This window comes from Suricata suricatta, chromosome 4 (genome assembly GCF_006229205.1).
Source record: "Suricata suricatta isolate VVHF042 chromosome 4, meerkat_22Aug2017_6uvM2_HiC, whole genome shotgun sequence".
Classification (NCBI taxonomy): Eukaryota; Metazoa; Chordata; class Mammalia; order Carnivora; family Herpestidae; genus Suricata; species Suricata suricatta.
In genome coordinates, this window is record NC_043703.1 from 144839955 (window position 1) to 144853577 (window position 13623).

Consider the following 13623-nt stretch of genomic DNA (forward strand, 5'->3'; position numbering starts at 1 on the left):
CTCCGCCGCCGCAGCCGCCCGCCTGCCCGTTGCGCGTGAGCAGCGCGCGGTGCTCGGCGTCGCGCTTCTCGTCCTCGGCGTTCATGGTCATGAAGCGCAGCACCACGAGGTTGAGGAAGGCGCCGATGACCGTGAGGCCGGTGAGGATGTACACGAAGCTGAAGGCCACGTACTGCGGCTGCGTCTGCAGCGCCTGGTCCTTCTGCAGCGCCACGTAGTCGCCGAAGCCGATGGTGGTGAGCGTGATGAAGCAGTAGTAGTAAGCCTGGAAGAAGGTCCAGTGCTCGTAGTAGGAGAAGGCGGCGGCGCCGATGCACAGCGTGCTGATGCACGAGAAGAAGCCGATGAGCACCATGTTGGCCATGGACACATCGGCGCGCCGCATGCCCAGCCCCCTCTTGGCGCGGTGCAGCAAGTACTTCACGAAGGTGTTGATGCGCTCGCCCAGGCTCTGGAACATGACGAGCGTGAGCGGGATGCCCAACAGCGCGTAGAACATGCAGAACACCTTGCCGCCATCCGTGCTGGGTGCTGCGTGGCCATAGCCTGGGGGAAAGCCGGGGAAGAGGAGAGAAAGCAGGGCGCTGTGGGGCTGCCCTTCCAGAAACCCTGTCCCCTCCCTGAGATCTCTGCCCTCCACCTCCCCAACCTTGCAGAGTCGGGCCTCTTGGGCAAAGAGAAGACAGCACACAATTAAGGGCACATCCTTGACCCCGCACACGGGCCGGCTCCTTGCTGGTGCTCCTGGCTGAGTCCACAGGGTAGGAAGGAAGGAAGGAGGAAACGGGGAGGATCAAGTGCCTTTTCCAAGGTCACACCGTTTGGAAGTAGAGCAACCTTGCGTTTGAACTAGAGTCTGTTTGGCTTCAAAGACCTAACTGGTTTCTAAACCTAAAGAAGCAGCTGATTTCATAGTGCTGTGGGAGCTTCGTCCAGAGGCAGCAGGGACAGTGTGAAGGGGCCTGGCAGGTCATTGGGAGACCTGGTTTCTAGTTCAGTGTCTGTGGGCTTCGGACCTGTTCCTTGTCCTCTCTGGGCCTTGGTTTCCTTGACTGTAAGGGGTAGAGATTGGATAGCCTGTGATTCAGTGTGGAGGGAGGGAAGCCGAGGCATGGATGCTGCCAGCGAAAGCTTATGACAGGTAGATGGCACCTGGGGCCGTCCAATGTCCCTGAGGCAGCTGGCCTGGCAGTGTCAGGGGAGCAAGGTGATAGGCTGGATGCATTGGTGCTCCAGGGTCTTCATCAGCCCGCAGTCTGGTGCCCGGGGGCCATCCTTTGTGCCCAAAGTGGGGTCTGTCCTCATGGGGAGGTGGCATTGCCCCCTGCCTGTCCTTCCAGGTGTTACTATTACCAGCCAGACAAACCCACCCCCTCTCCCCCACAATGCCCAGCCCTCACAGAGCCAGGAGCCAGGAGCCAGGCAGAGGCAAAGCTTCTGAGCCAACCATTAAATGGCCTATGTCAGGAGTTGTGCCTGGAGGGGAAGGGATCCTGGATGGGAAGTCAGAAGCCCTCCGCACAAGTTTTGGCCCTGTTACTAGTGGCTGTGTGGCCTTAGACAAACTACACCCCCTCTCCGAGCCTGTTTTCCTCTTTTCTAAACTGAGGTCTGCTGGTCCTGGCCCTGCTTTTTTTCCCTGGGCTGTTAAGATATTTATTACTTTTAGTCATAGGATTATTATAATAAAATAATGCTGGCTGGCAGGATTTCCCATTGTTCCTCCTTTCTAAGCCTTATCAAAATGTAACCTAATGCTGCTTCTTCCATGCAGCTGTCCTAGATTTCTCCCTGCAAGTGATCTTCTGTGTTTTGAGTGGCACTGAGAGTGTTCAGCTTTGAACTCCAGGGCCAGTATTACCACCACCCCTGCTCCCCCCCACATGTACAGCTGAACACTGGCTTGGGGTGGTAGGGTGGGCACTGGCTGGATCTCGTCCTTTCTTCACCTGGCCTGCCATGCCTATGGAGTATGCCCAGAATACATGCACGGCAAGGTAGGATACCATCTGCTTTGGTATCTGATCTGGATTCAAATCCTGGCTCTTCCAAGGACTGTCCTTTTTTTTTTTTTCTTTCTTTTAAACCTCTGTGAGCCTTGGTTTCCACATGTGTAAAAGGGGCCTAATAAGTAGAACCTGCCTCCCAGGGTTTTTCGGGAGAAATAAATGAGATAATGTGCATAATGCACTTAACCTAGAGTCTGGTACATATCAAGTGCTCCGTAATGGCTCACTATGATTAGTAATGAGTGAGGTGGCAGATTTCCCTCACGTTTCCAGCCTGGAGGGCAGCTCAGTTCCAGTAAAGCTGGCATCTCTACCAGCCCAAGGCCACTTGAACCTCAAAGCTCAGGGAGATCTGGGGATGGCTGCTTATAGTGTGCGAGGCCGTGGGCTGCCCTTAGCATGGGTTCCCCAGCTCACCCTCCCCCCCCCACTGGGGCACCTAGCTGGTTGACTGTGTCATTCTGTGCCAGGAGCCCGGAGAGCTGAGCTGTTGAGCTGCCATGCCTGGCCTGTCTGCGTCCCAGCAGGGTGAGAACAGATTGTGCCCGCCAGCTCGGCCACGGCAGCCAGACCACAACTCACCTCGACAGCTGGGCAGGCCCCGGGCCAGAACTGCTTCTTATCCTGTCCTTCCCTGTCCCCCAGGCCAGCACCGCACTGGGTGTGGGGGAGGGCACAGCACTGTGGATGGGGCTGGCCAGGGGTTAGGTAGCATGGGCCCGGCCCCAGCTTGATGGCACACTGGCTGTGTGGCCTTGGGCAAATGCATTTCCCAGTCTGGGCCTCTTTTGCCCTGTCTGCACTTTGGGGGTTTGAGCCACAGCTATTAATACCCAGCCTGGTTCCCCAATACATGTATGCTAGACACGCGAGTGCTTTAGAACCTGTGGGGTTCGTGGTGAAGGAGGGGGGATGGCCTCTCACAGAGAAAAGGCTGCCTGAGAGTGTGGACTGGGGGTGGGGCCACCTGCACGGGATCAGGGAGAAGGACCCCCTTTCACTGCCACTGCCAGCTCGCCCTGTGCCCACTGGGAGGCTCCAATGTCAGGAAAACCCAGTGAGTGTCCACAGGCCTGGCCACACCATAGCTGCCCACAAAGAGGGGCCCTCGCTGGTCTCTGGAGAGCCCACATGCCAGCAGACGTGTGGCCACCTTCTTCCCCTGGGCCTGTGTGCCCACGTCGTCCACCCTGTCTCTTGCCGGCTCAGATCTTGAGTGTGCCTGTGCTCCCAGCCTCAAGTGCCGATTCCGTTCCCTGCCTGCCCCCTGTTATGCTCATGTAGTGACACATCCAGGCTTACCCAAAGGCTCTTCTGTCCTGTCCAGGGTGTCCCCAGCCTCATCTTTGGGGTCAGATCCCACCCCCCTCAACCCCCCCGGGGCTCGCCGTCCCTCCCTACCACAGGCAGAGACTTGAGGTCTTATCCTTCAGATACATTTTAAACCTTAATCCTGAAAAACTTCCACAAGGCCATTATTCTGACGATCTCTGTTTTATAGCTGAAAAGGGCTGGAGGGGCCTTGTGGGTTGGCCAAGGCCTCTAGGACTTTCTGACTCATCAGTCATTCCGATGCCTCAGAGCCAATTCATCACCCAGGAAGGGGGACTGGGATGGGAAACTGAGGCCCGAGAGGAGAGTGTTCCTCTAGGAGCCGCGCCCTCGGGCACTGCTCCCAGCCGGATGTGGCACGGTGGCAACAGGAGTGTGATGCCCTGGGAGCCAGATGCTTCTCCAAGTGCCTGGCCCAGGGTCAGCACACCCCCGTCCCTTCGTCTGTTTCCCTGTCGTTGGGTGAAAGGGCAAGGGAGCTGTGAGGACCTGCTGACGTGGGCGCCCAGGGGCGAGCGGTGCCAGCTGGGGTGGAGGCACTCCCGGAGGGCCCCGGGACTTCTGGGAAGTAATGGGGATTTTGGCAAGGCCTGTCTGCCTGCCAGTAGGCTCCCTGCTGGCCTGGTGCGTGCCCACATCAGGCGTGGGTTTATCAGAGAGGGGGCAAAGGCTAGCCCCCATCATCTCCTTGCTGTCCAGCTCTGTGAGTCTCTGGGCAAGCGGCTCCGTCTGTCCTTGTGTGTCACGGACACACCCAGAAGTCGTGCTCTGCATCTGGCTTCCCGAGGACCCTCCCTCACAGGTCCTGATGGACTGACCAGCCAGAACTCATGCTCCAATCACGAGACTCAGAGCACTGACGGGGGCTGTCACCACCCCCCATTCTCCCAGCCACCCTTCCTGAATCCACCAGACTTACAGGTTCTCAGAGCCAGAAAAACCCTTAGTGATTGAATGACCCAGTCCTTATGTTGTGCAAAGGAGGAAATGGAGGCCCCGAGAAGGAAAAGTGATCAGTTCCAGGTCACACAGCCGGCGAATGACAGAGCCAGGACCATAGCCCAGGGTACTCAGTTCCCAACGCAATGCTCTGTCCTCTGCTGTCTGGCACAATGTGAGCAAGGTCCAACAGCCCCTGCTTGGGAGCAACTAGGTGAAGAGACAGCTCTGAAACCTGGGTGGAGGCATAGAATCCACCTGAGGAAGCCAGGTGGCTGGACATAAAATTAACTATGTGGGCAGACATAAATAATTTTGGACATTCAGGGCAGCAGGAAAAATGAGAGGTCGGACAGAAAGCCCTGGGTGTTGGTTTCTTTGTTTTCCTCCTGGTGTCACCAAGGAGCTCAGACACTGACCAAAGCTGTCTTCCAGGGAGAGGCTGAGGGTTAGGGCCTCTCCCGATAGCCTATTTCCTTCCAGTTAAAGCACAAATAGCCAGTCTGAACCCTTGCTGATGGCCTTGGCCAGACCGGGCTCAGCTGCCTGTTCCCCACTGACATTGTGTGCCCGTCCATGTGAGTGCTTGACCTCCTACCCCTGGCCTCGCTGGCTACAAAGCCAGAACTCTGGCCACAGCCTTGGGTGGAGAAAAAAGCATGGGGCTAAGGAGGCAAGAGACCCAGGGGTCTGACCTGGCCTTGGCCATCACTCGTTTTGTGTCTTGAGCTCCTCCTTTCCCCTCCCTGGTCCTCTGCTTTCCCCCTTTGTGACATGCGGGATGGGGCAAGATAAAAGGTTCCCATCAATTTCCCCCTCCTTTTATTATTTTTCTCTGTTAACCCACCCATTAGTAGATTCGAAATTTTGAAAGATTTTAGTTACGAAGCGCGTGTCAATCACTGCCGCTACTGCGCTCCAGAGCGCAGGCCCTGGAGAGATCATTGTGAAAGCAGTAATGAGTTCCTTCCCCATCAAAAGTGATTAAGAACTACCTGCCAATCAGAGCTTCTGAATTAGTAGGGGCTAACTGATTCTAGAGACTGAATTAACTTATTGTTATGCTTTCAAAACACTAAAAATAGACATTTCTATTTTCTGCGGGGAATCTCGGCAGTTTAGTGGCATAGATGATAGCCGAGTGCCAAGTAATGGAATCTTCTAAGTGCCTCAGTCTCCTCATCTGTAAGATGGGAATAATGATTATACTTACCTCATAGAGCTGCTGTGGGGATTTTGAGGCATGGGCAGATCAATGAATATTCATTATGAGTATGAATGTTTTGGGGAACATCACGATTAGATGGTCTTTAAAGTTCCTTTTAGCACCAGCAGCCCAGGTTAAGTGTTTCCCAAAGTTAATTGCCTGGAACACCAGTTCCCTGGAGTGTTCATAACTGTTGGAATGAGGAAAGAGTTGCTTGGCTCAATTGAACTAGATGCTGAATTGAACAGGATTTGTGGTCACTAGATTTAAGTGTGGGCTTTATCAGAGCCATACATGAGCAAGGTCCGTCAAAGTTGGGGGAAGGGGCTAAGTTTTCCCACTTATCTGATCTTTGAGTGTTTTCCTTACAGTGCGCGTTGCTGGATAAATGTTGAACAGTTTGGAAAATGCTTGTCTATAGCATCCAGAACTCCAAGGGCTTCCTGCTGGGTCTCTGACTTTGAGATTCTCAGATGTCCAGTCCCTTCTATAGATGAGAAACACACAGCTCTTGGCACTGCCTGGCTACATCATGTTTCCTGGTTCCCGGTAGACCTGGTTATCTAATGTAAATAAGGGCACCAGCCAGGCTAATGTTTGCCCTGAGGGAAGATGGATCAGACCTGTGACCTGAGTCACCCAAAGGCAGTGAACTCTGGGTTAAGTTGGGCTGCCGCAGAGCTGGAGGGGGGTGGGGGGGGGCTGACCTTGGAGCTGCCTGGGCTGCTGATAGGGTAGAGAGAAGTGGGGGCTTGACGAGACACAGGCAGCCAGGGGACTATATGCAGGACACAGGTGCCCCCTAAGGGAGGCCAGGCTCTCCTGCGGGGTCCGAAGATGGCAGTCAGGCCCGGACCCGTGGGTCCCCTCAGAAAGGCCGACTGGACACACTGCCTTCTCAGGGGCCTGAGGCGCAGACAGGGAGCCGCCTGTCTGGTCTGGAGATGACAGCAGTGTGGAGCCAGGAGGTGGGACAGGAGGCCCGCAGGAGTCTAATGGGTGTGTTAAAGGAGATGAGGCGGAAGGAAGCTGGCAGGAGTGCCCAGGCCCTTGGGAGGAGGGAAGAGGCTGCCTGGTGGAGGCGGGAAGACTGTGCCCGCCTTCTCCTCTAGCCTGAGGGTCCAGCTCAGACAATACCTTTTCCAGAACTTTCCTGGATTCTCGCTAGCACTGGAGGCTCCCTTTGCCTGACTGCAATGCTCACCTTTCTGCTCTCAGGGCTGCAGAGAAGTTCTGCAGGGCTCTGAGCTCCCAGGGGGCCAGCAAGTCCCCCTCAGTGTCCGGTGCGAGGCCTGATAGGGGCTGCTGTGCTCAGAAAATGCTGTTCAGGGGCTCCAGGTGGCTCACTTGCTTAAGTGTCCAACTCTTCATGTTGGCTCAGGTCATGGTCTCCTAGTTTCGTGGGTTTGACCCCTCCCCGCCCTTCCCCCTCCCCCCCACATTGGGCTCTGCGAAGGCAGCTCGAAACCTGCTTGGGATTCTCTCTCTCACTCTCTCTCTGCTTCTTCCCCACCCACACTGTCTCCATCTCTCTCAAAATAAAATAAATAAAACTTAAAAAAAAAAGAAAAGAAAATGCTGTTCCACCCAGAAAACTGCAAAGTCTGGGGTGCAGACGAGCGGAACCTCCCCTTACCGGGGAGGGGAGGTGGCCTTGGCAGGAAGGCCTTTTTAGTGACTCATACCCCCTGTCCTTCCAGTTGTCCCCTGGCCCTGCAAAATGAAGTCAGCTTCAGGGGCCCAGGAGGAATCGCCCCTACCCTGGGCCTGGCCAAGCCCTGCCCGAGGCCTGGGAAACCACCTCATGGACCTGGGTTGGGGGGAGGGACCAGGGTGCAGGGCTGGGTCTGGAGTTTGTCCCCTCCGGGCTAGAGCTCTCACAAAGGACAGCTCTGAAGCACAGCGCCCTCCCTCCCTCCATCCTGCCCCCTTCCAAGGCCTCTTTCCCATCTTTCCAGCCCCTCTTCTTGCTCGGCCCCCCATTCCACACAGGCAGGTGCTCTTTTTTACTCCTGCTTTCCCACCAGACTTTCCACCTGTAGGCCCACTGCTTTCTCCTCTCTCTTTTTTAGCTGTACCCCATTCACAGGTGCCCCAATGCTGTGATTCAGGGTCCTCTGCCACTCCCATCCCCCCACCCTCCCTAGCCCCACGTGGGATTAGGGGGAGCAAGGAGGGGGGGAGGGTGCTGGTGTCATGGAAAATCCCTGCGGCAGCCAAGGTCAGTGTTTGCAGACACAGCCTGGCCTGGAGCCAGGCCTGCCTACCCAGCCAGCTCCCTCCGGCCTATCCCAGAGGCTGGCTTTGCACAGGGGCCCTCAGGCACCCCAGGGCTGCTCTGGGTGCCTGGGGCTGCAGGGGCGATCAGTCCTGGAAGGGGAGAGACTATGTAGTTCAACACACTCATTTTATAGATGAGTAGACTGAGGCCCAGAGAGGGACAGGGACTGGCCCTAGGACATAGTGCGTCCCTCACAGAGCCAGGACTGGAATCCAGGGCCTCTGTTCCAGTCAGTCCTTGCTGCCGAGGAGAACACCCTAAAGTCTGTTCTGGAGGGCCAAGGAATAGTGAAGGCTGTTGTAAAACCCTATTAAATCAGGAGCTAGCTTGAGGTTGGGCTAGACTTGGGGTTGGTGATGGATGGCGCCAGAGTAAGGAGACTCTGATGATCAAACCATGGTCCTTGACCTCAAAACGCGTTCTAACTGAAGTGAGTCAGACAAACGTCTCAGTAGAAGACCTTCGATGTCCCTTACAAAGAAGAGGCTGTTCTTTCACACATTATTCAAATGCATGGCAACGGTGGGAATGATCTTAGGAAGAACTTAAGACAGGGGCTGAAGGAGGGCTAGAGGTGGAGAACTTTAATTTGTGGATCAGGAGGGACTTCATGGAGGAGGTGTCCTTTCCCCTGAGCTCTGAAGGATGAATGGGAAATGCAGGGTTCTGACAGAGGGGAGCTGCTGAAGCAAAGACACAATGCAAGGAGACACATGGCACATTAGGAGCAGAGAAAATATAGCTGTCCGAGGCTTGTGGGCATTGTCACAAAGGCGGGGGAGGGGGGCGGGATGGGGGACCAACAGACTTTCAGGAAGGCAGCTTCATGATACACATCAGGAACCTTTAGAAACGTGTCTGCCCAGTGACCCTGCAATGCCACTTCTAAGAATCTCTGCTGGGAAAATAACCAGAGATCAGAACAAAGATTTATGAACAAGGATGTTTATAGCAGCATTTTCATTGTGAAAAATTGTAAACAGTCCAAATGTTCACCAATAGGCTTTGGTTAAACATATTAAGGTATGTTTATGTGGTGGGATATTGTGCAGCCATTAAATATACTCTTCAGCAGTCTCTTAATTACATAGAAAACCACCATAGAATGTTAAATAAAAATGGCAGGATACCACACTTGATGTATAATGGGATGCCATGCTAAATATATAAATATAAAAAATGTATCTACACACACGTAGAAAGAGAAGCTGGAAAGAAAAAGCTAAAAAGCTCAGAGAGCTTATCTTTGAATCATGGGACTCATGATTGATTTAATTTGCTCTTATATCTTGTATATTTTTTAAAACCTATACTTTTATAAGTAGCTAGCAATGAATATTGTATATCTAACAATAACAAAAGCTCTGGATTTCTTGGAGCAGGAAGATCACCTGAGCCGCATAGGCTGGAGAGGAGAGCAAGGTGGGTTAGGTGAAGGGTAGGTGCAGGAGTTCAAATCTTAACTCGGAGGCAGTGAGGAACCACTGATAGCTCTGGAGTAGGGGAGGGATGTGTCAAAGAAGGGTTGCGCTGGATTTTCCTCCCATCCCTGTTTTGGGGGGTGGCAGTAGGAGATGGGGGGCAGGAGGTTTACTTAGGACGCCTCTGCACGGTCCCATTGTCAAGTGCTCAGGCCTCAACTGAGTTCAGGAGGGGAGAGGGGAGGGGAGGAGAGGAAGAGGGGAGGAAAGAGCAGAGACACAGTGTGTGAGACGCTCTTGCATTTCTGGGTTTAAACCGTAAGCTCCATGTGGGCAGGGATTTTTGTCTTTTTTGTTACTACTATTTCCCCCACATTCAGAAGAATGCTTGGCACATAGCTGGCACTTAATCTCTGTTGAATGAGTAAGTTAAGGAATGGAGGCATCAACAATGAGCCTGAGAGGTGAGCAGGGTAGAGACAGGGAGGATGGACAGAGCGGGAGGTCCGCCGTGCGCTGTGTTACACAACAGGGCAATGACTCTGGTTGTCCTCGGATGTGCTCTGACCTGGGGCTTATGGGGTCTGGTATAGGCCAGTCACTGTACCAGGCGGCTGTGACCCAGGCCCGTGGCCTGTCTGCATCCTTATGATCAACTGGTCAGGACATGTGTGTGTGTACTCAGAACTTCTAACAGATTGGATCTGGAGGCGGGGGCGGGGGGGGGGTTAATTTAATGGATTTACGAGGGACAGTCTGGCACTGAGAAAGTCATTCTACAGCACAATTTAAAGCGGATTCAGCCACCTCAGCAGATGTCCTCCTCTGTGTGCTTCTTGAAAGGCTGTGTCTCTAACTCTGCATCTGGCTGGCCTGAGTCCTACACTTAACACACTCTGGCTCTTTCTCTTTTGCCCACGGAGGAGAAGCAGGCACATCTTGGCATTTCCTTGTCAGACTCCCCCAAAGGGGACTGAACTCCTTCCAGCAAGCAGCCCTGTTGTGTCACGAGGGTAATAACGGCCAGCCCAGGGCTCTGCGCTGGCTACACCACGCGCCCTGGAGTTGAGCCTGTCCAGAGCCTGGCTGCCTGAGATCTCACCCTTCAGGAGTGTTATGGGGGCAGCATGGGCCCAGAGGGGCAAGGGTGCATAGAATTAGAAAGCGCCCGCCCGGGAATCAGAGGCCTGGCTCCCATCCCAGCCCTTGCCAGCACCTTGCTGTAGGACGAGAGTTGGCAAACTTTCTTCTTTAAAGGGCCAGATAGTAAATATTTTAGGTTTCAGAGTCCCTATGGCCTCTTACAACTACTCAGCTCTGCCATTATATCAAGACAAAAGCCATAGACCATATGGAAATGAATGGGTGTGGCTGTGTTCCAATAAAACTTTATTTATAAGTATAGGTGGTAGGCCAAATTTGGTGTATGGGCCCTTGTTTGCTGAGTCTGCCGTAGGGTCTTTGTTAAAGGCATGTCAGCTTCCTGAGCCTCAGTTTTCTTACCTATCCAATGGACTGTTCGGTTGGAAGGTTATGTCTTCTCTGACCATGTTATATTTTAGGATTTAATAAATTACTAGGTCCCCTTGTTCCATGTGCCACGCATGGACCCGGAGGAGAGGGATGAGTTTCAAGCAAGGTCTGGAGCCCGAACCTGCATGTAACATTGGGACCCACAGCTCTTTGGAGGCCCCACCTGCACCTCCACATATGTGGACACTGCTTATACTTTTTTTTCTTCCTGATGGGTTTCCGCTCCTCCATCAAAGCCCATCTCAAAAGTCACCCCCTCAGTGAAGCCTCCCGGATCCTACCCACCTAAACAAATCAGTGCTCAGAGCCTATTAGTCATCACTCTCCACGTCTCAAACATTCATCCACTCAACCAGCAGACTTTGTGTCCTTAATACGTGCAAGTGCTCTAAGTTCTAAAATAGTAGTATTTCCTGTGTTCTACTCGTATAGAGCTCTGTCATTTCCAAAGCAATTTCTTAACCTTCTATCTTTTGAGCTTGCACACAACCCTATAGGTGTCACTCTTCTTCTTCCTATTTTACAGACATGAAAACTAAGGCTCAGAGAAGTAAAGGGTTGTATCTCTGGCCATAGATGCTGCAACCATACTTGAAATTGAAAGGCGGTTCTCTGTCCACTGCTCCAGGCTGCCCCAGGACTCTTCCACAGACATGAAAGTCAGAAGACCCGGGGTCTGGTTCTAGCTGCTCCACTGTGTGATCTCAGGCAAGACCCTGCCCTTTTCTTGGCCTGGACGCCCTCCTGGGGGACCTGAAGAAGCTAGAGATGATCTTGAAGCCCTGTGACAGTCTAGGAATCTAGGCCTCCAAGGGGGCCATGCACCCTGGCCCTCAAACAGTGGAAGAAGCACTGTCAGGTCCCCCAAACAATGGCACTCAGCCTTTGGGTGCACGTCATATGCGCAGCCGCTGGGGCCCGCGTGTCTGCTGAGTTACCCCAGTCAGCACTGAGCAGATTGCCTGGAAATCCTTGCATTTTCCTACAAGGGGGCTGCAGCTTGGCTGGCCTGGCCAGCAGTGCTCTGAACACAGCCCCCGAGCTGAGGCAGAAGGGCAGCTGAAGTCCTCGACCCCACCCCCGTGCAGCCTCCTAGTACAGGAGGCCACCTGGAGTCAGGGAGGAGATGGCCACGTGTCCCTGACTGGGTCTTCCAGGGCCACCACGGGCCAGGGTGGTCAGAGAGTCTTGATGGTCCCCAGGTTCCCCTACTGACTGCTGAGCCCCAAGGGGTCCCTAACCGCACCCTCATCTAACCCTGGAGACCAGCCTCCTGGGCCCTGGAATCTTTGCTTCTTTTTACTTTTTTTTTTTTTTTTAGCTGTTTCTTTGCTTTTTCTTCCTTCTCTTTTCTTTTCTCCTTCTTCTTTCCTCTCCCTCCTCCTTACAAAATAATTTTTTTAACATTTATTCATTTTTGAGAGACAGAGCACAAGCCAGGGAGGGACAGAAAGAGAGAGGGAGACACAGAATCCAAAGCAGACTGCAGGCTCTGAGCCATCAGCACAGAGCCTGACTCAGGGCTTGAACCTGAGAACCGTGAGATCATGACCTGAGCCGAAGTCCAATGCTTAACCAACTGAACCACTCAGGTGCCCTCCCCCCACCTCCTCCTTCTTTCCTCATTTTGCTCTCCCAGTCTCCCTCTGGACTCTGAGGACGAGTGCTATCTTGTACGTGCAGGTAGCTAAGTCCCTGGCACACCTAGCTGATAGTAATGGCGGTGGTGGCAGTACAATGTAGTAGTAGGAATAACAGTAGTAATAACCAAGCTCACAGTTATTGAGCATTTGTGTGCCAGGCCCTGTACAATGTGCTTCAGGCATATCATTTAATTTAGTCGTCACAAAACCTTTATGAGAGACATATTATCTCCGTTTTACAGATGAGGAAATGGAGACACAGAAAGTTTGAGTTACTCATTTGGGACCACACAGCTGGTGAGAAGCTGAGTCAGGGTACAAATTCAGGGCTGTGGCCGTGCACTGTCTAGCCAATGTTAGCTGATTAGGTACCGCGTTCTGGAAGCAGGTGCCTGGGCTTTTCAGCTGAGGGGGCTGAGCCGAGGGGCTGGGTGACTTGGACAAGGCCACACGAGTACGTGGCAGAACCAGGTCTTCCTGCTCTCTTTCTTCCGTGTCTCGGCGGCCTCCCGGGCTTCGGCACTGGGGTCAAAGCGGGTGCCCACCCAGCTACCATTCCTCCTTCTTCCCATCCAGGCCCTTCTCCCCAGAGGCCGGACCTTGGTGTGCCCCAGGAGATGCCCTCCTGGCCTGAGCCAGATGGCAAAAGGCATGGGGAGCTCTGAGCCAGCCCCGGAAGAGGGGGGGTGTGGTGCCTATGGAGGCTGCATGGGCAGCAGGGGATCCAGGAAGGCAGCGGCAGCCCCTGAGTGGTCTCAAGAATATCAGTTGGAAAATCAGAGAGGCAAAGATGACTTCATTCCTCTTAGCTTGTCTTAGTTAATTAATTGAGGACACATTTCTTAAGCACCCTCTGCGTCGGGCTGGCCACGCTGCTATGTGCCAGGAAAGGCCATGGAGTTGAGGGTGGCTCAGTCTTGCCCTCTGGGAACAGAAATGGCCTAGGGGAAGCTGAGAGAAGACTGTCCCTGAAGTAAAGACTTTGCCAGGATGTGCAGAGTCTACGCCACAGGCATTTTCCTGTGACGGTGGGATTGTGGGCACCTGGGAACTGGGGGGAGTTGGAAGGCACAGCAGTTCGGCTCTTGTGGCTGGGAACTTGGCCTTCATGTTCCCTAAGGCCTCCAAAGATGTCCCTGGATACCTGGGAGTACTGTTCAGGCCTGGTGCCAACACCTGGCTGGTGCACAGAGCTGCTAGGCCCCCGTTGTCGCTAGAAACTGGTCCAAGGTTACCGTCTGAGGCCATGATCTCTCTT

General features: G+C 53.7%; 1 protein-coding gene across 1 annotated transcript in view; it reads right to left on the reverse strand.

Moving 5' to 3' along the window:
- Positions 1-13623, reverse strand: part of KCNK3 (potassium two pore domain channel subfamily K member 3) — a 38409-nt gene that overhangs the window by 2854 nt on the left and 21932 nt on the right. The window contains exon 2 of the mRNA XM_029938130.1: positions 13-546. Within this exon, the coding sequence (XP_029793990.1) occupies positions 13-546 (534 nt within the window). The remainder of the gene's footprint in view (positions 1-12; positions 547-13623) is intronic.